We start from the raw sequence: 27,094 nt of genomic DNA, 5'->3' as shown, positions 1-27,094 counted from the left end.
AGACAGCGACAGTGTGCGAGGACCCGCGCCACCTACCGAAGCGCCTGGGGCCGGCAGGGGCCGCCGTGCGTCGCATACGGGCGGTGCTGGAGGCGGTGAGGACACCGGACCTGCACACACTTGCCGAGTCTCACAGGAATCCACCACTTGGACCACTTTTTATTGATAAACAGGTACACACGTTAAAAGCCTCACACCGAAGCCGGACACACACGCCCACCGCGGACAACGGATGTGCAGACGCGTGACGCAGCGCGACTCCTGGCGGCTCGCCGCGTCTGGGCCCCTGGGGCCTGTCCCTCTGGTGGGGACACGGCCCCTGCCCCGGGGCTCTCAGTCCGTCTCCGGGACATCCCTCCGCTTTGCTCGCCCGGCTACAGCTGCGTGTCTCGGGTAGGTCCCCCGTGGATCTGCGTCAGCAGGGGCGGAAGCCTGACTAGGACAGGGTGCGGGTTCGTTAAAACCAAAACCCAAACCCAAACCAGCTCAAGGGTGAACGGAAAGGCGTAGAAGCCGGGAGGGGAACACCGGCTCTCGTCAGCGTGCAGGCAGGCTTGGAGGAGAGCCTCGGGCTTTGTCAAGGACCGCTTCGTCCGGAGTCCCGCAAAACAGGTACAGACCGAGCAAGTTTAAGGCGAGTCCCCACGGAGGGGAGCTGTTTGCTTTCTGATGGAAGTTTAAGCTCTGCACCAAAGGTCCTACTGGATCGCTTGGGACGTGGGTGGAAAAACAAACATGAACGACACAAAAACTAAAGCTGTTGCCGTCCTGAATACTCTGCGAGTGACTGAGGCTCGGGGTCCCGGGGCTCTGTCTTGGGGTCCCCTCACGTCCTCCGTGCCGCCCGTGTCTCTCTGCGAGTGTCTGTGGCCATGCCCGCCCCCCTCCACCCCCGGCAGCGGCACGCGGCCGCACGGCGTACCCGGCCGCCACGAGACTTCTCACCGAAGTGCCGTTAGGACACTCCTGATGTGGCTGGAACAAAAAAAAAAACATCAGTTCCGAGGCCCTCACGCACTCGGGACCTGGAAAATAAAGTCAAAACAGGAGGGCAACGAAGGACCACACGGGAGTGATTGTTCTTTGGATCAAGACATTCTCCAAAATGCAATACATTCATAATTCATGACAAGCCCCAGGGGACAAGGGTCCCGAGGCAGCTCTCCCCTCATCCCTGAAACCTCGGGTTCTGGAAAGCAGCTCGCCGGCCACACGCAGCTGTTACCTGTTAGGTCGCCGCAACAACACCGCCCATCTTAAGCAAGCGCACACACACACACGCAGACCTGCCGACAGGGTCGAAGCGGCCTCTTCGGGGCAGTGGGCGCGTGCCGAAGGCCACCTTCACCGTTCAGTGCACAGATCGTTTGCAAACTCAGTGCAAAGTATCGAAGCTCATCGAGACCAAAGTGTTTTCTGTGTCAGGGCCCCTCCTCGATCAAGGCTGCGCACTAATGAATCCCAGGGCCAACAGGAACGCCCTGAAACCGTTAAGCTGGAGAATTCTCATTCACTGGATTGACTTTTTTTTCTCTTCATGACTGAAAAAAGCAGCTTGAGGACACAGGATTTTAATAACCCATGTAATACCCCACACAACCTCTTAGAAAATGCAGTGTCCCGAACCAGAACCCTAAGTGTGCAGGAAGGTCGTGACACTTCTTCACGCGGCCACGTACCTTCTGTTAGTCGTACAGGCGGAAACCGGCCCCCGGTCGCTGACGCGGGCAGTCTGCCATCTGTGACTACAAACATAAAACTGCTTGCTGCAGGCAACTGGTCTGTCGGTTCTGTTCGCCCTACTGGTCACAGGTGAGCTGCCGCCGCCCTTCCGGACTCGACTGAATCCCTTCGCGTCCGCCGACGGGCCTCAGACGGAGAACTCTGGGCCTCCTTTCCTGGGTCTGGTCTGCGGCCGCCCCAACCGGAAGCCGACGAAGGGGTTCATCCAGAGGAGCGAGGGGGGCCCCCCGAAGACAGACCGCATCCCCTCCCATCTCAGCCTCCGCTCCCACGTCGGCTTCTCACTCTTCAGCCTCTCGATCTCCTGGAGGCAGAAAGGAGAGCAGGTGGGTGGCAGGCAGCACCGGCAAAGCCCCCGACACGCGCGGGTCGGGCCCTGCGGTCACGGCAGAGGAACCGCCACGGTGTGGGATCCGGTTCCGTGGGACGGGCACGTGCTCAGGTGACGTGTGGCCTCGCGGTCAGCAGAGCAGACCTTCCTTGCCGGGCCGGCCCCGCGGCCTCCTGAGTGCATCCAGGCCGCAGCCACGGGCCAAACCAACATGAGACACGGCCGGCCGGGGGCCACCCGCATATAGTGGTGGCAGGGCGGAGCGCGTCCTCTGGGCCGGGGTACCGGCCTTCCTTCCGTTTGTTACACACCTTTACCCAGTGTCTGCCCTAGACCCTCCAGGGCGGAGGCATGAAGGCCATCGGGTCCCTGCCCCCCACTCAGCTGGTCTAGGGGCTGGGTCTCCCAGAAATCGGGACTCGGCCTGGCTCTCTCTGCCCGGCTCTGCTGACTCTCGAATCAACTGATCCCTGAACCTGCACGGCGCACAGACGGGAATGACCAACACAGGGAGCCCGCCGCAGCTTATGGAGACGGCCCTACCTCCCGAGTTAGTACACTCGCACCCATTGTGGCCGCTGGCCTTTCCCACTCACTCAAGCCAAATGCCGGGCGAGCGCAACGGAGAAGGAAGCGTACCGTTTCGTCATTGCATATGGAGTGAATCTGGGTACCAAACATAACCGCGGTGAACGTGAAAAACAGAAGACCCTCAAGGCACAGGAGGATCAACAGGATTACAGTCACGGGAGGCGAGAAGTCACTGCATTCTGTGAACGAGAGAGAGCGGGCCGTGAGAGGCCACCAGAGCACAGCAGCCCCCCAAGCATGGGACGGCCCAGCGGCCACGCAAAGGAGCGTCCTCGCAGTGCCGGCCCCGAAGCCGGCACGGACGGACGGAAGGGCTCATCCGTCAACGGGCACGTTCGCCGTTCACCACAGGGTGGGGGCGGCCACCCCTCCAGGCACAGATCCACTCCGCCATCTCTCGGTCAGCTTCCCCGTCACCCCAGGTTCCTGCTAAGACTGCACGTGCACGCTCAACTGCGTATTGACCTTCAGCAACAGCTAGGGGAGGGGACAGCCCTGCAGGCCCCCCGGGGGTGAGTCCGTCTGATCTGCCGGCCGGTCTGGGGCGCGGCAGTCAGCGCCCACCTGACTCGCTCCTGCCGCGCTGTGCTTTGGGGGTCCAGTGACGCGAGGACCACACGGAACAACCCCCAGCTGGCTGACCAGAAAGCAAACACAAGGTTTGGTGGGAGGATGCTGACTTCCAGGCAGGCTCCCACTCTGCAGAGCGACTCAGCACCAACTACTTCTGGACTGAGGAAGGATGATTCTGTGCATGTGGCTTCGATCCACGAGCAAAACAGTGGTGTTAAAACCCGTATTCCTTCTTAAAGGAACTTGTCGATTCCTGTAGCGTTTCCCTTTCCGCCTGACGGCGGGCGCTTGTGGGAAAGAAACCCACGCCAAGCTTACCGGTCCACTGCCCTCGGACACAGGAAATGAACTGGAGGCCACAGAGGATCAGAGCGTGGACTGAGGACAGAGCTATGTACATCTGGAACAAGACAGAAGCCGATTAGCACTCAGGGAGCGATGACATATTTTAGGAGCAAAGGCCACGTCGGCGTGTTGACCCTGTCTCGTTCGTCAGTCACAATTAAGGACAGGAGGAATCCGTCCCAGTGGCTGCCGGCTGCCCACCCGAGGTCATGATGGACACGGGACGCGTTTCGCCCAGCTGTTAGCACCTGTGACTCAAGGCGTCTGAGTGAGGACGAAACCGCGTCCAATACCTAAACCAACATGAGCAGGCACACCTGCCGGGGTGCGTCCTACCCACCGCGGCACGGTTTATCACACGGGTCCCGGAGAACCTCGTCAGACGGGACAATAAGTTCGCCTGCTCCGGGCAAGGCTCTAGTTACGAACGCAACACGAGTCGGCACGTGAGGACTTTGACTCACAGTGAAGAGCACGAAAAACCTCTGGTTCTTTTCTCCCACGCAGTTGTTCACCCACGGGCAGTGATGATCCATCTTCCGAATACATCTTTTGCAAATACTGAAAAGGAGAAACCTGTCGGTGTTCCACGCACTGAGAACATACGACCCCAGGCCACGCATCCGATGCACAGAACGTGGTGCTGGGAAGAGGCCTCTGGGAAGGGGCTCCTGCTCTGGAGGAGGGGCTGTCGTATCGGCCACGGCAAACACAGGCTGCTCTGGGCAGGGGGTGCTCTGGGGAGGGGGTGCTGTGGGGGGGCTGCTCTGGGGAGGGGGGGCTGCCCGGGGCAGGGGTCTCCTTGGCGCGGGGGGCTACTCTGGGCAGGGGGCCGTTCTGGGGAGGGGTGCTGTGGGGGGCTGCTCTGGGGAGGGGTGCTGTGGGGGGGCTGCTTGGGGTAGGGGGCTGCTCTGGGGAGGGGGCTGTTCTGGGGATGGGGTGCTGTGGGGGTGCTGCTCTGGGGAGGGGTCTGCTCTGGGGAGGGGTGCTGTGGGGGGCGCTGCTCGGGGCAGGGGGCTGTTCTGGGGATGGGGTGCTGTGTGGGGGCTGCTCTGGGGAGGGGGTGCTATGGGAGGCTGCTCTGGGGCAGGGGGCTCCTTGGGGCGGGGTCTGCTCTAGGGAGGGAGTGCTGTGGGGGCGCTGCTCGGGGCAGGGGGCTGCTCTGGGGAGGGGGTGCTGTGGGGGTGCTTCTCGGGGCGGGGGGCTGTTCTGGTGAGGGGGCTCCTTGGGACAGGGGGCTGTTCTGGGGAGCGGGTGCTGTGGTGGTGCTGCTGGGGGCAGGGGGCTGCTCTGGGGAGGGGGCTGTTCTGGGGATAGGGTGCTGTGGGGGCACTGCTTGGGCCAGGGGGCTGCTCTGGGGAGGGGGCTGTTCTGGGGATGGGGTGCTGTGGGGGCGCTGCTCTGGGGAGGGGCTGCTCGGGGCAGGGGGCTGCTCTAGGGAGGGGGTGCAGTAGGGGGGACTGCTCTGGGGCAGGGGGCTCCTCGGGGCGGGGGTCTGCTCTGGGAGGGAGTGCTGTGGGGGGGCTGCTCTGGGGAGGGGGTTCTCTGGGGAGGGGTGCTGTTGGAGGGGGCTGCCCGGGGCAGGGGGCTCCTCGGGGCAGGGGCCTTCTCGGGGAAGGGGGCTGCTCGGGGCGGCGGGCTCTTCTGGGGAGGGGGTGTGGGGGGGCTGCTCTGGTGAGGGGGTCCTGCTTGGGGCAGGGGCTCCTCGGGGCGGGGGGTCTTCTGGGGAGGAGGTGTGGAGGGGCGCTGCCCGGGGCAGGCAGCTCCTCGGGGCACAGTGCTGCTCGGGACATGGGGCTCCTTGGGGAGGGGGTGTTTTGGGGAGGGGGTGATGTGGGGGGGGCTGTTCTGGGGATGGGGTGCTGTGTGGGGGCTGCTCTGGGGAGGGGGCTATTCTGGGGATGGGGTGCTGTGGGGGCGCTGCTCAGGCAGGGGGCTGCCTGGGGCAGGGGGCTGCTCTAGGAAGGGGGCGCTGTTGGGGGGGGCTGCTCTGAGGCAGGGGGCTCCTTGGGGCAGGGGTCTGCTCTGGGAAGGGGGTGCTGTGGGGGGGCTGCTTGGGGCAGGGGGCTGCTCTGGGCATGGGGTTCTGTGGGGGCGCTTCTCGGGGCGGGGGGCTGCTCTGGTGAGGGGGCTCCTCGGGGCGGGGGGCTGTTCTGGGGAGCGGGTGCTGTGGTGGTGCTGCTCGGGGCAGGGGGCTGCTCTGGGGAGGGGTGCTATGGGGGGGCTGCTCAGGGTAGGGGGCTGCTCTGGGGAGGGGGCTGTTCTGGGGATGGGGTGCTGTGGGGGCACTGCTTGGGCCAGGGGGCTGCTCTGGGGAGGGGGCTGTTCTGGGGATGGGGTGCTGTGGGGGCACTGCTTGGGCCAGGGGGCTGCTCTGGGGTGGGGGCTGCTCAGGGCAGGGGTGCAGTGGTGGGGGGGCTGCTCCGGGGCAGGGGGCTCCTCCGGGTGGGGGTCTGCTCTGGGGAGGGGGTGCTGTGGGTGGGCTGCTTGGGGCAGGGGGCTGCTCTGGGGAGGGGGCTGTTCTGGGGAGGGGTGCTGTGGGGGGGCTGCTTGGGGTAGTGGGCCCGGGGCGGGGCCTTCGGTACCTGCAGTGATGGGCACGCTCAGGCTTGATGCAGCAGCACTTGGGACACTTGTAGATCACCTCCCCGGGTTTCAGCTGCAGACTCTCCACGTGCTCCTTAGTGGCATTTCCTTTGGGCACTGCCCCCTGTAGCGGGCAAGAACGTATTTTGGTTCCAGGGAAGGAAAGCTCAAAAACAGAATCAGTGAGCGCACGTGCTTCGGTCTGAGATGCCGTCAGATGATGCGCGATGCCACGGCCGCCGCGTAAAGTGCGGCGATGTGACTGTCCCTCGGGCAGGACCGGAAGTCACTTCCCACGAAAAGTGGCATCTGCATTCACATGAACTCGAAACACCTTCTCATCCTTTCTGAACCGGTCAGCCGCCTGAGTCTTTCCTGGCTTTACGCAGAACACGCCGGAGGCGAGGCTTACTCGTCAGGACTTCCCGACTCAAGGGCGCTGCCTGTCCCCGAAGGGCGCCAGCGTGTTCTGCTGACACCCTTCCCTGTCACCGCGCTCTCATGGGCAGGGCTGACGTGACCGGGGTGGCCCAGAGTTTCCCCATCAGCTGCAGCCGGGCAACCCTCACGGGACGCTATCAAGAAGGACTTTCTCTCACGTCTGCGAGGCTGTGTCACGCGCCCGGGTCTGCCGGCCTCGCCACGGGCGCTCACGTACACACACCTGCCAAGTGCGGCCCTGAGACGGGATCGTTGCCGGCCGTGGGGAGGGCCCCGCGGTGGGAGGGCAGTGGCGGGGGTGCCCCACGTGCTGGCCAAGGTGAAATACGGCAAGAGACAGAGCGCCAGCGAGGCCTGGGCAGCGGTCACCGGGGGCTGCGCAGTGACCACACGTCCGCGGGACGGGACTCCAGGAGCCACGGCGGGGCGCACGAAGAAAGGGGACCCACTGGCGTGGAGGAGGCTCGTAACGGTGGCAAGGTGGGAACGAGGTCCCCTCTCCCACCGGTTGGCGCCACGGAGCCTGCACCTCGAGCAGAAAGGCACGCTGGGAAGTGCAGGCCGGGGCCGCGGAGGGAGCGCAGAGCCGAGGAGACGCGAGGCGGCAGTGAGCAGTGGCGGGGACACAGTGGCGGGGACGGCAAGGGACTGGGCACAAGAGCCGAAGCTGCGTGGGGCAAGGGCTGACCTAATACCCGTGCACCAGCAGGAGGAGCCCAGCCCTCCCTGCTCCTCAGTTCACCTCCCAACACACAAGCACTTGTCCCTTGGCCATCCTAGCACTGGGAAGCTGTTCGGGTCAGGAGCCTAGTGTTTCCTAACGCTACAATTTTCTCCTTAAGAAAGACTTAAAAGTGAAAGGTTCAACACATTTTGGCTTTGAAAATTTAAGTCAGGATGTTAATTTTAGGGGATTTACATACCACAATCTGGAGTCTTTAATCAGGTTTCCTCCACACATCCGGTAGTCACAACGCTATACGGATCTTACAAACCCCGCAACGTACACGCTCCCGGTGACAGTTCAGTGTCACGTGTTTCCATAGTAGGAGGCAAGGGACCCAGTTTTAAAACTCCACACACCTTCATTTTTATGAGACAGACATGTACCCTTCCCCAGTAAAAACTGTGACCCACCGCCGTACCGTTCTGAAAAGCAGACACCCCAACAACCGCCCCTCTTTTCCAAGAGATCCCTCAGGACTGTTTCCTGACAGAAGGACAGCCGCACGGCCCTCACGCGGGGCTTAACGGCTGGGGGACCCCGCTGGTGTTTAGGGCGTCTTTCTTCTGGTTCCTGGCCCAGAACCCCGGGGAGGCGACAACGCTCTCAGGGCCTCAGGAGGCCCTACGTGATTCTGCGTCCCTCTCCCTCTCCCGTATCTTTGCATCTCATCCCAACTCCCTGTCATGCGTTCTGGGTCCCCAAGACCTAGCCAAGGGGCAGCTGAGAACGGGGCTTTCCCCTAGACCTACCTACTCATTTATGCATCTCCCAGGGCGCAGGGAGCATGTGAAAACAGGCACAGGGGTGCAAGCTGGGAACTCCAGAGTGCAGTGAAAGCCTCAAGACAAAGGCCCGGGTGATGAAAATGTCCTAAAACTGACTATGGCGGGGGTTTCACAGCTCCGGATAAGACCCACTTAACTATGCACTTTAAAAACGTAAGTTTTACGGTATACGGATTAAATTCGAATTAAAATGCTGACATCCAAGGCCCCAAACTCCTCCTTGACCTTGGAAGGCCCTCCCTCTGAACACTGCATCCAACGTTCTCTGTAGTGACCCGACCAGGAAAACGAATGTGTCCGTGCAGGACAGACGCAGCGTCCTGCCCACACCTCTCTACCACCTCTCCTCGGCTCCCCCCAGCCTTGTTGGGGCTTCCTCCAAGGGTGGAGACCTTTTTCTGTAGAAGGAGGGGGGCCGGGATAGGAGCTGGACCGCAGGGCCCAGGAGCAGGGTTGCACTCCCAGAGGGAGGCTGTGCGGAGCCTCTGACGGACATCAGAGTGGGCTGCGGTCAGAGACTGTGAGGTGAGGCTACAAAGCCACTGGGAGGCCATGCATCTGAGTTCGTCCCACAGCGCCGCTCCGGGCTGCCCACCCGGCCGGGTCTATAAATGCTGTCCTCTGCCCAAGACCCCCACTAGGCAAGAGACCGAGTGAACAGAGCAGGGAAAAGCCCCGGGATCTGAGCTCAGACAGCAAGAGTCACATCAGCGTCCACGTAAACCACGCTCTGCGGACTGATCAGTATCGCTTCAGCCTCAAACTCCTCATCTCGTTTATAAAAAAATCTGTACAAGACATTAACTTCTCAGTCTTTTCTTTGGACAGCGCCACCAACAGACACGGGCCCTGAAGACTGTAATTCACAAATCAGGAGCCCCTGCCCCCGAGGTTTAAAACCACTGTTTTAATGCTCTCAAAAGAACCTGTTTTCAAATGAAGCTCCACAGGGACCACAAGCACCCGGCCGTGCATGCCGATGGCCGGAACGTCTCCGCTGAGCCTGCGGGCCCTCCTGCCCCACACAGCGGCCCTCTGCGTCCCCTCCGGGCTCTGCAGCAAGCCTGGATCCAGGGTCTGCAGGGGACTCCTGGCTGAGCTGTAAGGGCCTCAACCGCTCTGCTTACCTAGAGGAGGTCTCACACCTCAGAGAAAGAACCTCAACCCCAACGCACAGATTCTGAATCCAGCGGCCTTCGGGATGTCAGGGACCGATGGCAGTTCACGGCGTCAGGTCTTTATTCTGAGGGAAGTCGCTCCCACACGGAGCCCAATACAGCACCTTGGTTTTGTCGACACCGCACAATACACCCGGGCCGGGCTCCCTCCCTGACCCGAGCCTGAGCCGAGGACACCTCGCTGGCGCAGTCACTTCCTCCCGGGTCAACGACCCACACCTGGTGGAACCAGTGCGGTCACTAAGGAGCTCTCCCTCCCCGCCGCACAGACATGCAGGACCTTGACCCTCTCCAGGCTAGAAAGAGATGCCAGCCTCGGCTTCTGTGTGTAATTACAGAACAATTAATGAACTGTGAAGCTAGAAAGAACTTAGAGATCATATCTAACCTCAATTTAGCCCACTGAAGTTCAAGTAGTTGCTTCTGGTCAAAAGACAACAGAAAAGATTAGTTACGTGGTGAAATCTAGAACCAGATCTCCCAGCTGTCAGTCTGATCTGCAGAGAAACAAAGCATTTAAACCAGGAGGAACTTGACAAATCACTCAGGGACACCTTTACATTTGCACAAACAGCCCGATGGGATGGATTTTCATTTCTGCATGGAGACCCCACTTTGAGCAATGTTTATGCTCCAGTTCAGACATGAAATAAGTGGGGTGCCTGCAGATCTCGGGGTCACAAGTTTGAGTTGCATGGTGGGTGTGGAACCCGCTTTACATAAAGAAATAGGGGCGCCTGGGTGGCTCGGTCGGTTCAGCGTCCGACTTGACTTTAGCTCAGCTCATGACCTCGTAGTTCACGAGTTTGAGCCCTGCGTTGGGCTTTGCGCTGACAGTGTGGAACCTGCTAGGGATTCTCTCTCCCCCTCTGCTTCCTTTCTCCACTTGTCTTTGCTCGCACACACTCTCTCTCTCTCTCTCAAAATAAACAAATAAACTTAAAAAAAAAAAAAACCAACACAAAAATGCTACACGTCTGTACCAGGAGTTAATAAAAGCCCGAGGCCAGAGGAACAGCACCTTCGCCACGGGGTCTGTGGTGCCCCACGACCAGACACGAGAGGGGATGAAGGGTGACCGTGGGTACTCACGGGGTCTGTGAGCATGGTTCTCAGGTGGGACGACAGGGCCAGCACCGCTAGGCAGTTAAAAAGGACTCCGTTGACCACAGAGTACCAGAAGTCTTTGGAAGGCAGCAGCATGACGAAAGTCACCACAAAGTCCGCATAGACGACCAGGAGCCACGTCATGACGGCACAGATCATGCCGCAGCCGTCGCGGATGAACCAGACCCTGTCGGCCACGTCAGCCTCGGAGGAAGAGGACGACGAAGAGTCGTAATTGTCGTTTTCGGCCAGGAGAGGATGATGCTCGACATCCCGGAGCCGGTGTCCTGATGACGGCATGGTGTCCCCGGGCACCCTAGGAGACGGGACAGAGCTGATGAGGCTCGGGGGGGGGGGGGCACGTGCACACTGGTAAACCGGACGGGTTAGTCTGCTCCGGACCATCTCGTGAGACAGTCCACACACAGCAGAAAAGAACATTAACAACGGAACAAGACCTGAACTTTAAAATCTTTCACCTCGGGGACTAGTTTACAGCCTATGACACAGTACACCCCACGGCATGAGTGACCCCAAGGCGCACACAGCCGCCGAAGGCCAGCCACAGCCACGGACGAACAGAGATAAGGGAAAGAAGAGGCCGGAGGCAGCCTCCCAGCCGCGGTGGAGACCAAGCGAGTCGTGCCACAGCCGCCACCCTCGCCAGCAGGCCCAGGCCGTGTCTGTGCGGAGGCCCTGGGCCCCCGTCCGCTCAGGACCCCCGCGTGCGGTGCGCTTCTGTGTCCCCTCCGTCGCCCTGAGCTCTGTGCTGTTCCGGGAGGGTGCTCCTCTCTGCTTTCGCGTCTTAACACTCTCGTTCCCTCGTTAATCCATTCGCTGAGCCGTTCTCGGACACCTCTCCCGTGCTTCCCACGCTGCCCGCTACAGGACAGCGCGCGGGGTGTGAGGGGACTCCGGAAAAACCCGGACTCTTCTTGGCCGGCTCTGGCTGCCGCGCTAATGCACGCCCCGACAGCGACCCGAGCGGCTGAGCGCTCGTGATCGCGGTGGGGAAGGGGGGCTGGGGGTTCGCTTGGCCCTGGTGTCCGTGCACGGGAAGGAGAAACACCCACGGCCTTCCGTCAGGGGCCCCGAGGACGCTCCGCGTGGGAGCAGGAGCGAGGGCACCGCCGGGCCCCCACGGGCCTACAGATGGGCGCGGCTCTTCCTCGGAAGCAACTGCGGCACAGTGATGACAAGGACGAGCCGACAGGAGGCAGCTCGGTGCACGGGCACGAGGCCAGACCCGATTTCCCTCAGGCCGTAAAATAACCCCGCTCGCAGGTCGGACACACATCGCTTGAAGGTTTTTTTCTGAGTGACACACAAGAAACTAAAGATCAAGAGAGAGTGGACAGATCACAGCCAGCCTTCCGGCCCGTCGGCGCGCCTTCCCGGGGGTCCACTCCGTGCAGACGAGCTCCCCGCGCCCCTCTCCCCCCAGCAAGCTGTCCTGACAGGTACCGTTCCCCAGAGGGGCACGCTGGGAGAAGGGCTGTGGCACACCTGACGTGACCATCGGAGGATGGCGCACACCCCCGGTGCAGCCCAGTTCTGTCAGTGCCCGGGCAGTGACTGGAAGCTTCTCCCGTCCCTGGAACTCTCAGGGCCCGCCCACCGGTGCTGCCTGTGGCGTGCAGACCCCCTTCTGCCTTAAGGGAGCTCCTGTGCATCTCCCCTCCCTGGCGGGCTCTCATGAAGGGTCTGGCCTTCTCCCCGTGTGCCCGTTTGCCGCGTGCAGGCTGTTGGGCCCCCGGCAAGGGCATGTTTGTTATTCGGCAGATGCAACACCAAGAGACCGGTCCCTTTCTCAGATTTAAGTAGTTTCATAGCGATTTCCATGAAAGAGTCTTAGCGCATCGTCACTATACATCGAGGCCTTAAGCCGGAGAATCCCTGAGACCAGCCTCCGTTTTGCTCCACGGCCACTCCTCGAGCAGGACGCTCCCCGTGACGAGCGGGCGCTTGCTCGCCGGACAGCAAGACAAGAAGCTACGGGCCAGCCTTGCGCCAGAGCGCGTCTGGGCCGTTGGAGAGCAGGGCCCGGCGGGTCGTCCGGAGGCACGGCGCACGCTGGGCCCGTCCCGCTCGGCCCTGCCGGCAAGGTACCGGTGACAGGCGTGCTCCTGCAGGAGAAGCCGCAGACGCACGGACACCGTGGGAGGGCGCCGATGTGCCACGTTTGTCAAATCAGCCGAAGGCCACGGGAAAAGAACCTGACAGCCCAAAGTCACTTCGTGTCCAGGAAAACAAGCGCTGAACACGGCAGGGCGCGGCCGGCTAGACCGGGTGCTCGGTCACCGGCTGCACGAGCCGGCGTTCTGCCGAGTCACTGTGTTTACACCACAGGAAGGGAGGGGAGGAAGTGAAGAAGCCATGCAGACGCTGGAAATGGGACAGCAGACGGGACACCGCCTGCAGCCGCCGGGGCGAGCGCGCGGCCCCCTCCCCGCTCAGGGCCGCACCGCCCTCGTCTCCGAGCCCTGACGGCCACCTCTGAGGGAACCCGGAGGCAGCGCGATGGAGCGACGGGCGAGCCGGGGGCGCACCGTCATCATTGGACTTTAGCGGCCGATTTAACGGGATGCCGTCCACGCTGCCGCACCTGAGCTGTTTATGCTCACATTAGGGACAGCGGTTTCCCAGAACGCGGCAGGTGGCACGGCGGGTCGCCACGACGTGTGGGGACTGCCATCCAGGCGACGCTTCCCGTTAATTCTCGCCCGGCGCCCACCTCGTCTGCCATACGGATCGCTCACGGGTTTGCGTCATGGAGCCCCCTCCAGAGGCGGCGAGCGAGCCGAAGCCCACAGGTCAAAGACTGACCGTCTATACCGCACAAACCGCCCCGTCAACGAACGCAGTCAGCGTCAGCGTCAGCAGGGCCCCTCGCTTACCTCACAAACGAGCTCGAAGCATTACTTGAACGTTTTGCGCCTTTTCTTCAGGATGTGAAGGTGCATAGTGTCCTATGTGACGGGATCTGAAAGACAACAAGATCTGATGAGAAAGGTTACTTCTCTTACGACTGAAGTACACGGCATTTCTTAGGCCGGGATTAATTCGGGGAGCTGTGTAACCAACATCACACTTGTCACGTAAAGTTCCGCTACCCGGAACCACCCCTGACGAAGTCATCGCTCCTCTGCATTTCCACTACTAGTAAACTCTGAAGTGATTTCACGTTACGCCTGCCCCAGGATTAAATGCGAGTCTAGAAGCCCGAACCTCTTGAGAAAGATCCCCAGGGAGAATCCAGGCCACATCCGACCAGCCTGCGTTTCAAAAGCCGACAACGGTTTTAGTGGCCACAGCAGGAGAATCACAGAGAAAACCGGACAGAGCCAGACCACGAGGGGAGAGGTGCTGGACAGGGGATGCCGGGCCCACGGGGAGGGAGGGAAACAGGGAACCGACTGAGGACCGCCTACTGGAGGAAAAGACCGCCCCCCCTTGGCGTCTCCCTCTGGCTCCCGGTCACCCGCGGGCGGCAACCAGACGTGGCCTCTGCAGAAGCACTCGTGTGTGGCCCTGAGAAAAAGGGCCTGAAGATAACAAGGTGGGCGGGACCCCCGACATAAACAGTCTTTATTCCCAGCACGAATCTTTTCATTAGTTTTTTTTTTCAAGCTGTCCATTTATTTCCAGTCTTTCTGAAATATGACTGGCACGCATCACTGTGTGCGTTCAAGGAGGACAGCATAATTCTTTGGCTTACACGTGGCTCAGATGTTTTGAAAAAAGCCCACAATGGGGCGCGCGAAAGGCTAGAGCCCCAGAAAGAAACACAGAACAGGCAAAAGGCAGAGAGAGAGAGAAATTAAGAAGAAATAAGAAATCGTATCTGTGAAACAAAAGAGGAACATTCTGAGAACTTCCTAGTTACTGAAAATAAAAATGGTGACAGAATTTTAAAAACAGCATCGGACAGGAGAGTGAGGAACTCTCCCAAAAGGAGAGCTAAGTGACAAAGAGAAAGAACTCAGGAGACAGCATAAAATACAGTCGGCTGGCCCACCGTCCCGGCGCCTGTCCGTTCTTTCTCCCGTGTCCTTCCAATAGATTATTCTGCTCAAGCAAACCCTCCGTCGGTGCTGCCTTCCGAAACCAAAACCCCTGACTAGGACAGCGGGAGGTTGGCGCGCAAGTCGGGGAGGAGGAGGGGCCGGGGGTCAGGAGGCGGGAGGCGCCTCTCCCGGGGGCCCCCCAGTCCCTGCCACCAGACAGACGCTCCAGAGCAGAGCGAGGCTGCTCACTGTCCTGCCTCAAGGCTCCTCAGAAGCCACTTCTCCCTCGGCACCTACCCGACGACCCCCCTGCCTGTCCTCCCACCTCCATCCCGGCCACTGTCCCCTAGCACCTTTCCAGCCCTGAGCCCCTTCTGAGGAACAAATGTGGCCGTGACTCCAAAGCTGCTGAAACTAATGGGGGGGGGGGGGAAGACTTTTAAAATACGGTATTTATATACAGTAACTTTGTTCACATAGCTATGCGGTAACCAACTATTAATATGCAATGATACTTTGAACTGTTTTCATATAAGCTTACGTAACAAGGTTTTAAAGTAAAGCTGGCTTTGCAAAATACAAGACTGCTCAGACGTCACGTTTAGAGCAGCATCTCCACAATGAGACCAAATCCCCAATTACTCGTATATATTTTAAAAAGTAACCGACGCAGCAACCACTTCGAAAAGAAAAGCGGCCTGGCACTTTCTCCCAGTTAAACACCCACCCTATGACTCAACAATTCCACTTCGAGATACTTACCCGAGAACGCTGAATGTGAACACAAACACGGACAGCACTGTTCACGCAGCTGTATTCATAATCTTCCGGACTAGAAACAATCCAAATATCCAGCACCAGGAGGCGAACAGACAAACTACGGCACCTTCTTGCAACGGCACACTTCTCAGCAACAAGGAGGGAAAAAGCTACTGACACCTGCAACAACGTGGCTAAACCCCAAAAACCTTCTGCCATCCGCAGAAACTGTTTACTCAACACGTCTCTGGAGGCAAGGGAAACAAAAGCAGAAATGAACCAGTGGGACCTCATCAAGATAAAAAGCTTCTGCGCAGAGAAGGAAACTATCAGCGAAACTAACAGGCAACCGACGGAATGGGAGAAGATATTTGCCAACGACGTATCAGATAAAGGGTTAGTATGCAAAGCCTATAAAGAGCGTATCAAACTCAACACCCAGAAAACAAATAATCCGGTGAAGAAACGGGCCAAAGACATGAATGGACACTTCTCCAAAGAAGACATCCGGATGGCCAACCGACACATGAAAAGATGCTCCGCATCACTCCTCATCAGGGAAATACAAATCAAAACCCACTGAGATACCACCCCACGCCTGTCAGAACGGCTCACGTTAACAACTCAGGCAACAACAGATGCTGGCGAGGATGCGGAAAAAGAGGAACTCTTTTGCACTGCTGGTGGGAATGCAAGCTGGTGCAGCCGCTCTGGAAAACAGTAGGGAGGTTCCTCAAAAAACTAAAACTAGAACTACCCTACAACCCAGCAACTGCTGGGTATTTATCCAAAAAAGTTAAACTAGGTGTTTATCCAAAGGACACAGGTATGCTGTTCCGAAGGACCACGTGCACCCCTATGTTTTTTTTTTTGTTTGTTTGTTTGTTTTTAATTTTTTTTTCAACATTTATTTATTTTTGGGACAGAGAGAGACAGAGCATGAACGGGGGAGGGGCAGAGAGAGAGGGAGACACAGAATCGGAAACAGGCTCCAGGCTCTGAGCCATCAGCCCAGAGCCCGACGCGGGGCTCGAACTCCCGGACCGCGAGATCGTGACCTGGCTGAAGTCGGACGCTTAACCGACTGCGCCACCCAGGCGCCCCGCACCCCTATGTTTACAGCAGCGCTATCAACAGTAGCCACAGTATGGAAAGAGCCCAGACGTCCATCGACGGATGAACGGATAAAGAAGATGTGGGGTATATACACAGTGGAGTATTACTCGGCAATCAAAAAGAATGAAATCTTGCCATTGGCAACTATGTGGCTGGAACTGGAGGGTATCATGCTAAGTGAAATTCGTCAGAGAAAGACAAATTATCATACGACTTCACTCATATAAGGACTTTAGGATACAAAACTGATGAACAGAAGGGAAGAGAAGCAAAACTAATATAAAAATAGGGAGGGGGACAAGACATAAGAGACTCTTAAATACAAATATAGAGAACAGAAGGCTGCCGGAGGCGTTGTGGGAGGGGGATGGGCTAAATGGGGAAGGGGCTTAAGGAATCTACTCCTGAAATCGTTGCTCTATGCTAACCAATTTGGATGTACAATAAAAAATAAATACATTAATTAAAAAAAAAAAAATGTTCTGCCATCTACATGGCCCTTGAAACCAGGCAACATGAATTTATTTTTAAAGAATTCAAAGTGGGTTTGAACACAAGGGGAATGACTGAGAAGAGCCAAAGTTACCTTCTCAGCTGATGGAAATGCCCCGGATCCTGAGAGGGACATAGCATCTGTCAAGACAAAAGTCGGGGCGCCTGGGTGGCTCAGTCGGTTAAGCGTCCGACTCCGGCTCAAGTCATGATCTCGCTGTCTGTGAGTTCGAGACCCGCGTCGGGCTCTGTGCTGTCGGTTCACAGCCCGGAGCCTGCTTCGGATTCTGTGTCTCCCTCTCTCTCTGCCCCTCTCCTGCTCATGCTGTCTCTCTCTGTCTCAAAAATAAATAAAAACACGTAAAAAAATTTTTTTTAAAAAACTTAAAAAAACAAAACAAAATAAAACAAAACAGGGGCGCCTGGGTGGCTCAGTCGAGTGAGAGTCCGACTTCGGCTCGGGTCGTGATCTCACAGCTCATGAGTTCGAGCCCCGGGTTGGGCTCTGTGCTGACAGCTCAGAGCCTGGATGGAGCCTGCTTTGGATTCTGTGTCTCCCTCTCTGTCTGCTCCTCCCCCACTCACATTCTGTCTCTCAAAAATAAATAAACATTAAAAAAAAAAAATTAAAAAAAAACAGCCAACAATCAGCAGTACGCTTAAAATTGTACATTTCATCATACATTAATTCCGCTTCACTAAAAGAATGAACAGGAGGAAAATAACCGGTGCGAGTTCATGTGCCGGGTGGGAAAGGCCAAGTGAAGCCAAGCTCCAGCCAGATGTTTCCTCCAGAAGCTGCGCTCAGGAGCCAAGACGTCTCTGACAAGACGTCCCTTCAGACAAAGTTCTTGGCCTCTTCCCTTGCTTTTTACCTTGGCTATAAACAGAAAATGTGTTCTCAAATACAAACTGAAAACAAATGAACGGAAGACATCAGTATTCCTTGGTGATGAGTTACTACAAAAAAGAATCAAGAGGGGCGCCTGCTGGCTCAGCGAGTGGAGCGTGTGACTCTTGATCTCGGAGTTTTGAGTGTGAGCCCCATGCTGGGTGTCGAGAGTACTTAAAAAAATAAAATCTAAAAAAAAAAAAAATCATGATATAATTACTTTCTCTATTGCAATAAAAAGAATGTCTACCCTAGACTCTGGTATTCATGTTTATGTTACAATGCTGTTTAAACTCATTATGGCTTTAGTATTCATACACCCACTGATGACCTATAAAAAGCAGGAATAAGCAACTCTGCTTCAGGCACAGAAGCAGCATACGAAGCAAACACAAGCCATGAAAGATCTACTTAATTCAAAGGGGGCGGGGGGCGGGGGGGCGGTTCCAACACCATCCCCTCTACACCAGGCCCCCGATGCACAAGCACAGACGGGAGCTTTAGCCCACAGGAGTTCACAGACCAGCAGAGGTGGCAGTGGGGCTGGTAAATAATATGCTAAGTGTTACCCCCAAATTAGGAGCCAAGTGTGACAAGTGAGAGGGAGGACAGCAGCTAATTCTGTCTGGAGGAGCCAGAGAAAGCGTCAAGAAAGCAAGGGGACCGCGTGGTGGGCCGTGACAACAGGCAGGGCCCAGACAGGAGAGAAGAGTGTGAGAAGACCCGGGTGGGAGAGGTGCATGGCGTGCTACGGGGCCTCAGGCCTGGGGAGAAGGAGGGCGGGGAGAGGCAGAGGGGACGGGCAGACCGGGGCCACTTCCGAGGTGCTCAGAACGGCCCGTGGAGGAGTCTGGAAGCCTGGACTCGTTCCGCTGGAATGGGAGGCACCAGTACTTTGTGAACAGATGCTTTAAAATGTAATTGGCAACAAGGTGAGACCCGGGTGGAAGGAGGCTGCTGCGGCCGAGAGCAGAGAAGGCGCAGGCCAGGGCCAAGAGGGGGCAGGGCCTGTGCGCCCCTACCTCACAGCCAGGCCCAGGAAGAAAGAGCATAGCAGGGACCGACAGCACGGGGCAGCGGGGGCACAATACAAGGACGCGACAGGGACTCGGAAACACTGCTGCCCCGGCCGCTTCTTCCGCGACGCAGGAGCTGCAGACTCAGGGAGAGAGCCCGAGACTGGGACTCACAGACTTACAGGCACCTGTGGAACACACTGGCGGACAGTCCTCCGCCCTCCCCCTGCCCCGACCTAGAGACCCCAGCACAGAGGGGACGAGCAAAGGGGGACCGGACGTGACCACCCGCGGGGCCACAGAAGTGTGGGGCTAGAGCCCTGGAAGGGGCCCAAAGAGCCAGCAAGGGCGCCAGAAGGGCCGGGGAAGAGCAGGCAGGCCGGAGCAGTCAGCCCCAGCGAAGCGGGCACTGGAGGAGCCCCTCAGGGATCTCGCCCTGGCAGGTTCAGTCCAGGGCCACGAGCCTGGGAGAGCGGGGGGTGGGAAAATTAGAGAAGCGCTTTCCAAAAGTGCCGGGAAGTCCAGGATCTACGCGGCTGGAAGGAAAAGCAGAGGGGATTCTGTTTCCCAGTTTCCGCTCTCGTGCACCATCTCATACACTACGGTAATCCTAAAGAGGTACAGCGGACCCTCGCATAACACGGGGCTGGGGACGCCATCCCCACAGACAGTCAAAAACCTGTGGGTAACTTCGGAGTCCCCCGAGATCTAACTCCTAACAGCCTACCGTTGATCTGAAGCCTCACGATGACGGTAACAGCCAACGAACACAATTTTTGTACGTATTCTTATGATGAAGCACGAGAAAAAGTGTTAAGAAAGTCATAAGAGAAAACACATTTACGGTATTATATACCGTATCAAAAAAATTCACACGTAAGTAGCCTGCGCGGTCAAACCCGGGCTGTGCGGGGTCCCCGTTTGCACACCGGCCGCCTTGGACCCGCAGGGGCTCCAGGCAGGTGTCACCAAAGTGCATCTTGGTTTGACTGTGCCATGCTTTTAAAAGCCTACCACGTCCCCCAAAGTGATTTAATGGAAACAGAATGAAATATTTATGTACAGTTGAGCCAATTAAGATATCGGACCAAGAAAACATAAGCTAAGAGGCCTCGCCATGCTTACTCCTGTTTCTTTTTTCTTTCTAATTCTGTACTTCGCTGAACTTTCTTGCCACTACAAAAGTAATTTAGGCTTGCTGCACTTTTGTGTTTTGGAAGGATGAGGGTCCAAGTTTGCAGACTCGGGGGGGATGATCCCCCTTCCTGAGAAGGAGGAAGCAACAGTGGGGCAGGGGGTCTATGGAAAACCATGGAGATGGGCTGAAGCTAAAGCTGTTTACACCCCACAGCACTGTTTTCTGAGCAAAGAGTAACCATTGGGCTGTGGGTGTTACAAGTGCAGGAAGCCACTGAGATCGGGGAACAGTTGCTGCAGGGAGAGCAGCCGAGCAAGTGGTGGGCCCACGAGGTGCCGCAGACCCCCACTTTCTAACAACGTGATGGGACCGCTTTGCTCTGCCGTCCAAGAGCCCAGCTCAGCACCCAAAGGCTTACGCGGGGCTGGAGAGTAGCCACGATGACCGATGATTCAATGGAAAACCAGGTGTCAAACAGGTGTCAAAGGCAAGGCCTGAGCTGAAATGACCCATTGTGGAATGCAGGAGGAAGGGGAGAAGCCTGACAAGCCAGTTGGCAGAAAATTCTAAGGAGCTGGAGGTCCTGGTGAGACTAAGAACCGGGTTTGGAGGAAGTGACAAGGTGGCCAGGTCGGACGGAGGCTGGATCAGCAGGGCAGTTCCAAGAGCTCAGCAGAGGGGCCCTTCGGGATAAAAATAAGTTCCAGCACGTGGCTGTGCAAACAGGCTGCGACCTGAAAGGACGTGAAGGGAAAGGTCTAGCACGTCTGTCCCGGGGCATCAACCTTCATCCTGGATGCTAAGTGAGCCAGGGTGGAGCGGAGGACTATAGGCCGTAGAGTCGTAGCTGTACTTGCTGAAAGAAGGAAAGAATGGAGTGGCCACATAATGTGCTGTAGCGTATTTACGGCAATTACGCTCTCAAACGTTCCTTCCATCATTTTGCAATCATGAAAGATTTAGTTTGTGCTTTCAAACCCTACCGATGATGTATGCTGTACAAAACCACCATCTTCTCAAATTATTGAATCCAAAGACAGAATATTAACATTTAAGGGGGAAAAAAACCAACAGAATATTAAGCCAAGTAAAGCCAAGTCTCAATAATATGCTGGCACATTATGCACACTGTGACAAGTAAACTTATTTAAGGTTTCTAGGAAGGTCTTCGACACTAAAATACATAACCGCTCTAGAACAGGCCTTGGGTGCTGCCGATCAAAGATGGCAAATGGAGAAACGCACCCACCAGGAGCCAATCTCATGGGTGCAGGGGGATGGTGCTGGGTTTTCCTTCTTTCCCACAGGCCACGCTTCAGTCTCTTACTGGGTCCTCCTCTTTGTAGGTGCCTCGGTGGCGGTGCTCAGGCTCAGCCCTGGGTTTTCCCTTTATCTCCGCTCTCTCTGAAGGATCTTCTGGGCTCTCAGGCCCACAAACACTGCTGCTAATGATACGCATATCTGGGAAGCTCCGAAACGAACCGTACATCACTGAGTAGATCCAGCCATCTGGACCAGCCCTCACTGAGTAGATCCTCCCCAACAACCCCCTCCGCCCACCAAACCCTTACGGACCTTCGCAGCTCCGTAGGGCGTACCTCCTCCAGCTAGTTGTCAAGGTCAAAACATAGGAGTCACTCTTCGCTGAACTCTTCCCCCACCTGCCCCCCCCACCTCTTCACATCGAACCCTCCAGCAAGTCCTGTGGGCGCCATCTCCAAAACCAGCCCAAATCTGCCCTCTTCCACCTCCTGCCCAGCCAAACCATGGCCACGAGCCCTCCCCCAGGCAGTCCGCAGGACGCCTCCCCAGCACTCCCGGTCGGTCTTTACCGTCACTGCCTCCCTCACCCCACGGCCCACCCCGAATAAGGTTTCACAGATACAAATCAGATCATACTCCTCCCTTACTTAAAACCACCCAACGATGGGGCGCCTGGGTGGCGCAGTCGGTTAAGCGTCCGACTTCAGCCAGGTCACGATCTCGCGGTCCGGGAGTTCAAGCCCCGCGTCAGGCTCTGGGCTGATGGCTCAGAGCCTGGAGCCTGTTTCCGATTCTGTGTCTCCCTCTCTCTCTGCCTCTCCCCCGTTCATGCTGTGTCTCTCTCTGTCCCAAAAATAAATAAACGTTGAAAAAAAAATTTAAAAAACAAAACAAAACAAAACAAAAAAAACCCACCCAACGAGGGGCCTCTGCCGTTAAGAGTAACATCCAAAGGCCTCCCTGTGGTCTAAAGCTCTACCTGACCTGGAGCCTGCTGACCTCCCCACCTCGCGGGCTGTCACATGCCCTGCAATGTCCCGGCACACCCCCAGGACGCCGCGCACTCTGCACCTGTCTGTGCAGTGAGCTGAGGGGCAAGGAGCGTGCCCGAGAAGACTCAGGGACACGGAGGGGAGGCGGTGGGATCTGGCCGGGGTGGGGGAGGCGGGGGCGCGGTCAGGAGTCTGGGAGCCTTGCGGAAAGCAGTCAGGGAGACGTGCGGAAGGGTTGAGGGGAGAGAGAGAGAAGGGGAGGAGGAGAGAATCCCACACTTCTGGGGGAATCTCCATTTCCAGGGTGTCATCCTGAGCACGGGCTGGATGAAGTGGCCTCAAGGACGCGCTCACCGATATCCCAGAGGTTTCACGGTTATCCCTGCGCGAGAGCCACAGCCTGTCTCTGAAAGCTTTTTCTAAAGATCCCAAAAAGGTAAACGAACCCTCAGGAATTCTAAATCCAGAGACACAAAGAACACCAGAGTTCCAAACCTCTTAGGTGTCCTGCCCCAGGGAACGGCTGGACCTGACCCAGGCTGGCGAATCCCAGCCTCTTTCCACATCTTCCTAAATAGGGGTTCCTCGTTTAACATGACGTGAACTCTCGCAACATCAGACTCGCCCAAATCCAAAACACTGGGACCATCTGACGTGCTAACGTAGCTAGCTCTCAGTCGCAAATTAACGACAATGTAAGATATCGGAAAGGCCAATCACTACGCACCCCCCGTGCACCCCGGAACTTTACATGCATCATTACCTTGAAGCCGGCCGCTAGCCTAAGAGCAAGGCCCTAATATGAGCTCACTTCAGGCACGAACAGATGCAGCCTTACAGCGACAGTAACCTGCCCGAGCTCACAGCCAGTGAAGGGTGGACGTGGGACCTTCTGACTCCAAAGCCCATGCTCTTCCGTTAAAATACACCGCCTCCCAGAGCACTTGGTGTCAGAAAACGCATTCTGTAATGAATAAACTGAATTAGGGACTATGGAACTCTAAGAATTCAAAACATTTCAACACAGAACTGACGCTGTAAGAGCCTGTCTCGAGAGACACTGGCGGCCTCTCTATCCTGCCTGCCCCTGCTTACTGGGCGCTGTGAACAAACAGCACCCTTTCCAAAGCACCAGCTAAACACAGAGCCCTCCTCTCCTCCCACGTACCGGGAGCACTCCTCAGGCAACCGGTATTTATTAAGTCCCTTTCGCCCTCTAGACACACAACCTCCACCCCTCCCTACAGGCTCGAGGACACCTCCTGCTTAGGGCTCGGCCCCTTCTCTTCTCACCTTTCCCACCACCAAGTTTAGGCACCTGGCCTCCGGCAGGTGCCTCTGCAGAATCCTAATCTCCACGGTCGGTCGCGAGGTCCAGCCACCCTCCACGCAGCTGCAGGAGTCATCACCAAACATCACCCGGTGCGTCAGTCAGTCTGGTCCGAAACCTTTCAGCCTTGCCCATGGCATTCAAGGCCCCACTGAACCTGGCTCCCCTTCCTTTTCAGGCGTGGTGCTCACACTCTCTTCCACACGGCGCGTATGCCGGTTCCCTCACCATGCCCTCTTACCCCTGTGCTTCTGTTCCTGCTGTCTCCCCCAAGTTGAGGAATCTCACCCTCTGCTCAGCCAAATTACCCATTGATCAAGCACTTACCAAGCCCCCGCTATCTACAGGGGATTGGAGGATGACGTAATCGTTTTCCAAACTGTAAGATGCTGTGCCAACGTGAGGCATTATCTTGGGCCCATTAGGATCTGGATTTTATTAGACAATAGGATTCTAACAAGGTTTTCCAAGAATGGAATAAAACTCAGTGGTAAGCAGAGCTAAGATTAGCAAGACAAAGACATGTTTGTAGACAGAGGCAAAGCAGTCAGCGAAAGAGAAAAAAAAATCAGAGAGGCAAAAGTAAGAGGAAATGACTGAATGCCGGTCCCGAAACAGGCTGACCAAAGAACGGACACAGAGTTAATGGGAAGAGGGATTCTCTCTTCCTCAGAGGTAAAGGAAAGAAAAAGACTGGTGGACATTGGGAGATATTTTAGCTAGAAAAAAAAAATCAAGGTTGAGCGAATTCTCCCAGTGGCCTCTGTCTCCTCCATGCTCCAGAAGGTAGCCATTCATCAGTGGTAAAGCAAAAGAGTGTATTTTTAAGTAGAAAGGGACCATGAAAGAAGGAAGGGTCCTGTGTAACAAAAAGTTTAACCTTGCCCAAAAGGAGGTCTGGCCTTTGTCCTCGGCTGACAGTCTGATTTCGGGTGGGAGCTGGCCACGCCATTGAGACCGACAAGGTGGTTCCGAGGGAGGCTCTGGGGCACGCAGCATCAGCATGGCAATTGATGAATCACCCAATTATGCTTATGAAAGGGAACCCCAAAGAGGACTCGAAGCACCACGGCTCCTCTGAGTTTCCCTGGCTGGGAGTGCCCCGCGCGTGCGAGCCGTCCCATCCGTGCGAGGAATGTGACACATTCTGGATCCGAGAGAGAAGAAGACCCCAGCTTCACCCTGGCTCCTTCCTCAGACTCTGAGCCAGAAGCCTCTTCCCTTGGCTGATTTTAATCTTTACCTTTTACTTGTAAAAAAGCCTCGACTGTGCCCTAACAGCTTTCAGCAAGTTCCGCGAGTCCTTCTCAATAACAATCAAAACTGAAGGTGGTTTTGAGAACCCCAAAACTTGCAGCTGGTGTCAGAAGCGAGGGTGGTCTGACAGGACTGTTCCCTCTAAACTCTGGAAGTGACCCACTCTCACAGTCGACCTAAACACGTCTCAGATGCCGCAGCTGAGTGGTCATGCGGCCAGTTGTGAATACTGACCCTGGACACTGGCTTTGGGGACACAAAGGAGTGCAATGAGAGTTCACACTTTATGCTCTGCTCTAGTGTTTCACTTTTTATACAAAATAAGCTGTATTATTTAAGTTAACGTACTATTTTTTTGAGAGTGATAGAGAGTGGGGAAGGGGCAGAAACAGAGGGAGGCTCGAGCTCACGAACAGTGACATCGTGACCTGAGCTGAAACCAAGAGTCGGACGCTTCACCGACTGAACCACCCAGACACCCCGAGCTGTATTATTTTTATAAGTAAAAACACTGTTTTTAAGAAACATAATCCCTAGGAGCCACTTCCGGAAAATTATCCGGTAGATAATCTGTAGACTTGCCCCGCCAGCAGGGGAGCCGGGAAGCTCTCAGATCATCAGTTCATTCCAAACACATTAGGTTCCAATGCAAACTTATTTCTAGTCCCACTGCCTCAAATTACGGAAAACGATACTATCGGTAAGAGTCTCGAGCCTGCAGATAACACTTTCAGTAAGAAAGCAGAAACGTATCCATACTTTTGACTGCATCCAGACTGCTCTTAATGAAGTTCCTTTTCGTGCTGTTCCTGCTAACACTTGTCCTTTTCTAGAAGGGGATTTCTGCTTTTATCATGGATGGATTAGCACGGCTGCAACGATCCAGTTTGCTCCCTGTAACCTGAGGCAGGCTCTGAGCCACTGGTGGCAGGAATATTTCTGTATACGTTTTACGCCCTTTGCTTTGAGCTGAGACATCCGTGCGAAGAGTTCCTTCCGATGGCTGTCGAATGACTTCTTTACGAAGCTACCTTTGGCGTCATCTTGTCCTCAAAAGTCAAGGTGAACCCACCGGTCTAACTCCCAGAAATACACAACGCCCAACTAACCTCAATAACCCGAACCCTTCTACCTCGAACACCTCCCAGGGTGTTCAAGGAATGCAATTCAACACTTCTGTTCCACCCCGTTTGTTCAAATACCCCAAGAGCTTTTCCCTTTAGTCGAGTTCTGACTTCCTAACCAGCAAGGTTAACAAGGTGACCTCTTAAAAGGTGACTGTAGGTGAGTTCAGGTTGTAAAACAAAGAAATGAAACTCCTCGTCTGTGAGGGGAAGAGTGTAGGGAGAACTGTGTATTGATCCAGGTTTCTAGACCACCTGAGACGGTAAGAGTAAAATAGATACATACATGAGCAGCACGGACAGACACTAAGCAGACTCCCTGCACAACTGGTCACGAAAGGAAGCATAATGACTTGGTTACTGGTAAGCTAGCAAAGTGTGTCGGTCCAACAGCAGAGAGACTTAGTTCCAGCAGCAATGACGCCTCGGGAGGGATGAACCTTGGCTGCAAGAAAAGACGCAGACGTTGACCTGAAGGCTGACCTGATCGCCCCAGATGCCCAGTCCGGCAACCACACCCCCCCCCCCCCCCGCCCGACCAAAGATCGTTGATCGGGGGAAGGGAAGATCATCAGGAAGATGGGCGAAGAATGAGAGAATAATTCAAACTTTTCAGAAAGAAAGGGAGAACAGGAGCATTCGAGAAGCCACGGGCGAAGTTCAAGAAAGCCCTTTGTAATGCCTGGCTATAAAGCACTCTTTACAGGTTACAGAAAGGTTTTATAGCCACTCTCTCCTTTGGCTCTAACAACAACCCCGTTATTAGTTTATGAGAGGGGGAAACCGCGGCTCGGGAGAGCTAAGTGTCACGCCCAAGGTCAGGCGAAAACCTGGGGCTGCGATTCGGGCCGTATCCCGAGAGATCAAGAGTGACAGGAGACACCTGGAAGGGAAGGCAAGCGCAGGCACAGAGGTGGCACAGAGGTGCCCCCGAGGAGCTCGGGAAGGTCGCAGAAGCGCGGCGTCCGGAGGAGAGGGCGCAGGGGGGCCGAAGGAAGGGCGGGCCGGGGACAGGGAGTGGCCGGGAGGCCGGGGTGTGAGCAGCCCGCCCGGCCCCGGCCCGGCCCGGCCCGCCGCACTCACCCGAGGCCCGGGCGGGGTCGCCCGGCGCTGCGGCTCCTCCCGGCCTGCGGCGGCGGCGGCGGCGACTGCAGCGGCCGAGGCAGGGACGCATCATGCGGCCGCGCTCATGGCCGGGCCGGAGCGGGCCCCGCGGCTCGGCTCGAGCACGTCCCGCCGGCCCGGTCTGAGGGAGGCAGCCGCCGAGCGGACACGAGAGCGCAGAGCCCTGCCTGGGGAGC

General features: G+C 56.7%; 1 protein-coding gene and 1 long non-coding RNA gene across 11 annotated transcripts in view; one reads left to right on the top strand and one right to left on the bottom strand.

The window, feature by feature from the left end:
* LOC147573320 (uncharacterized) overlaps window positions 1-9,963 on the top strand; it is a 40,206-nt gene extending 30,243 nt beyond the window's left edge. For both annotated transcript variants that reach the window (XR_015244622.1, XR_015244623.1), the window contains exon 4: window positions 8,951-9,963. This is a non-coding gene — a long non-coding RNA (uncharacterized LOC147573320). The remainder of the gene's footprint in view (window positions 1-8,950) is intronic.
* On the bottom strand, window positions 140-27,094 carry ZDHHC7 (zDHHC palmitoyltransferase 7). Of its 9 annotated transcripts, XR_015244621.1 has the most exons (11): window positions 26,877-27,094; window positions 26,080-26,238; window positions 13,305-13,390; window positions 10,393-10,723; window positions 6,169-6,293; window positions 4,048-4,144; window positions 3,557-3,638; window positions 2,714-2,844; window positions 1,226-2,047; window positions 923-975; window positions 140-709 (listed from the first exon to the last, which is right to left on the bottom strand). XR_015244621.1 is itself a non-coding variant. In XM_086688779.1 (10 exons), the coding sequence occupies exons 5-10, from the start codon at window positions 10,705-10,707 to the stop codon at window positions 1,871-1,873; spliced, it is 927 nt and encodes a 308-aa protein (XP_086544905.1). In that variant the 5' UTR covers window positions 10,708-10,723; window positions 13,305-13,390; window positions 22,846-23,046; window positions 26,080-26,238; window positions 26,877-27,094; the 3' UTR covers window positions 140-1,870. The 9 variants fall into 9 exon arrangements, 6 of the variants coding, with proteins under 6 accessions (XP_086544905.1, XP_086544903.1, XP_086544907.1 ...); XR_015244620.1 differs by having other exon boundaries at window positions 923-2,047; XR_015244619.1 differs by having other exon boundaries at window positions 140-975.

The sequence above is a fragment of the Puma concolor genome, chromosome E2, assembly GCF_028749965.1.
Source record: "Puma concolor isolate L17-30 chromosome E2, mPumCon1.1.hap2, whole genome shotgun sequence".
Lineage (NCBI taxonomy): Eukaryota > Metazoa > Chordata > Mammalia > Carnivora > Felidae > Puma > Puma concolor.
Note: the sequence above shows the minus strand (reverse complement) of the source record. Positions and strands in the feature narration are given on the sequence as shown.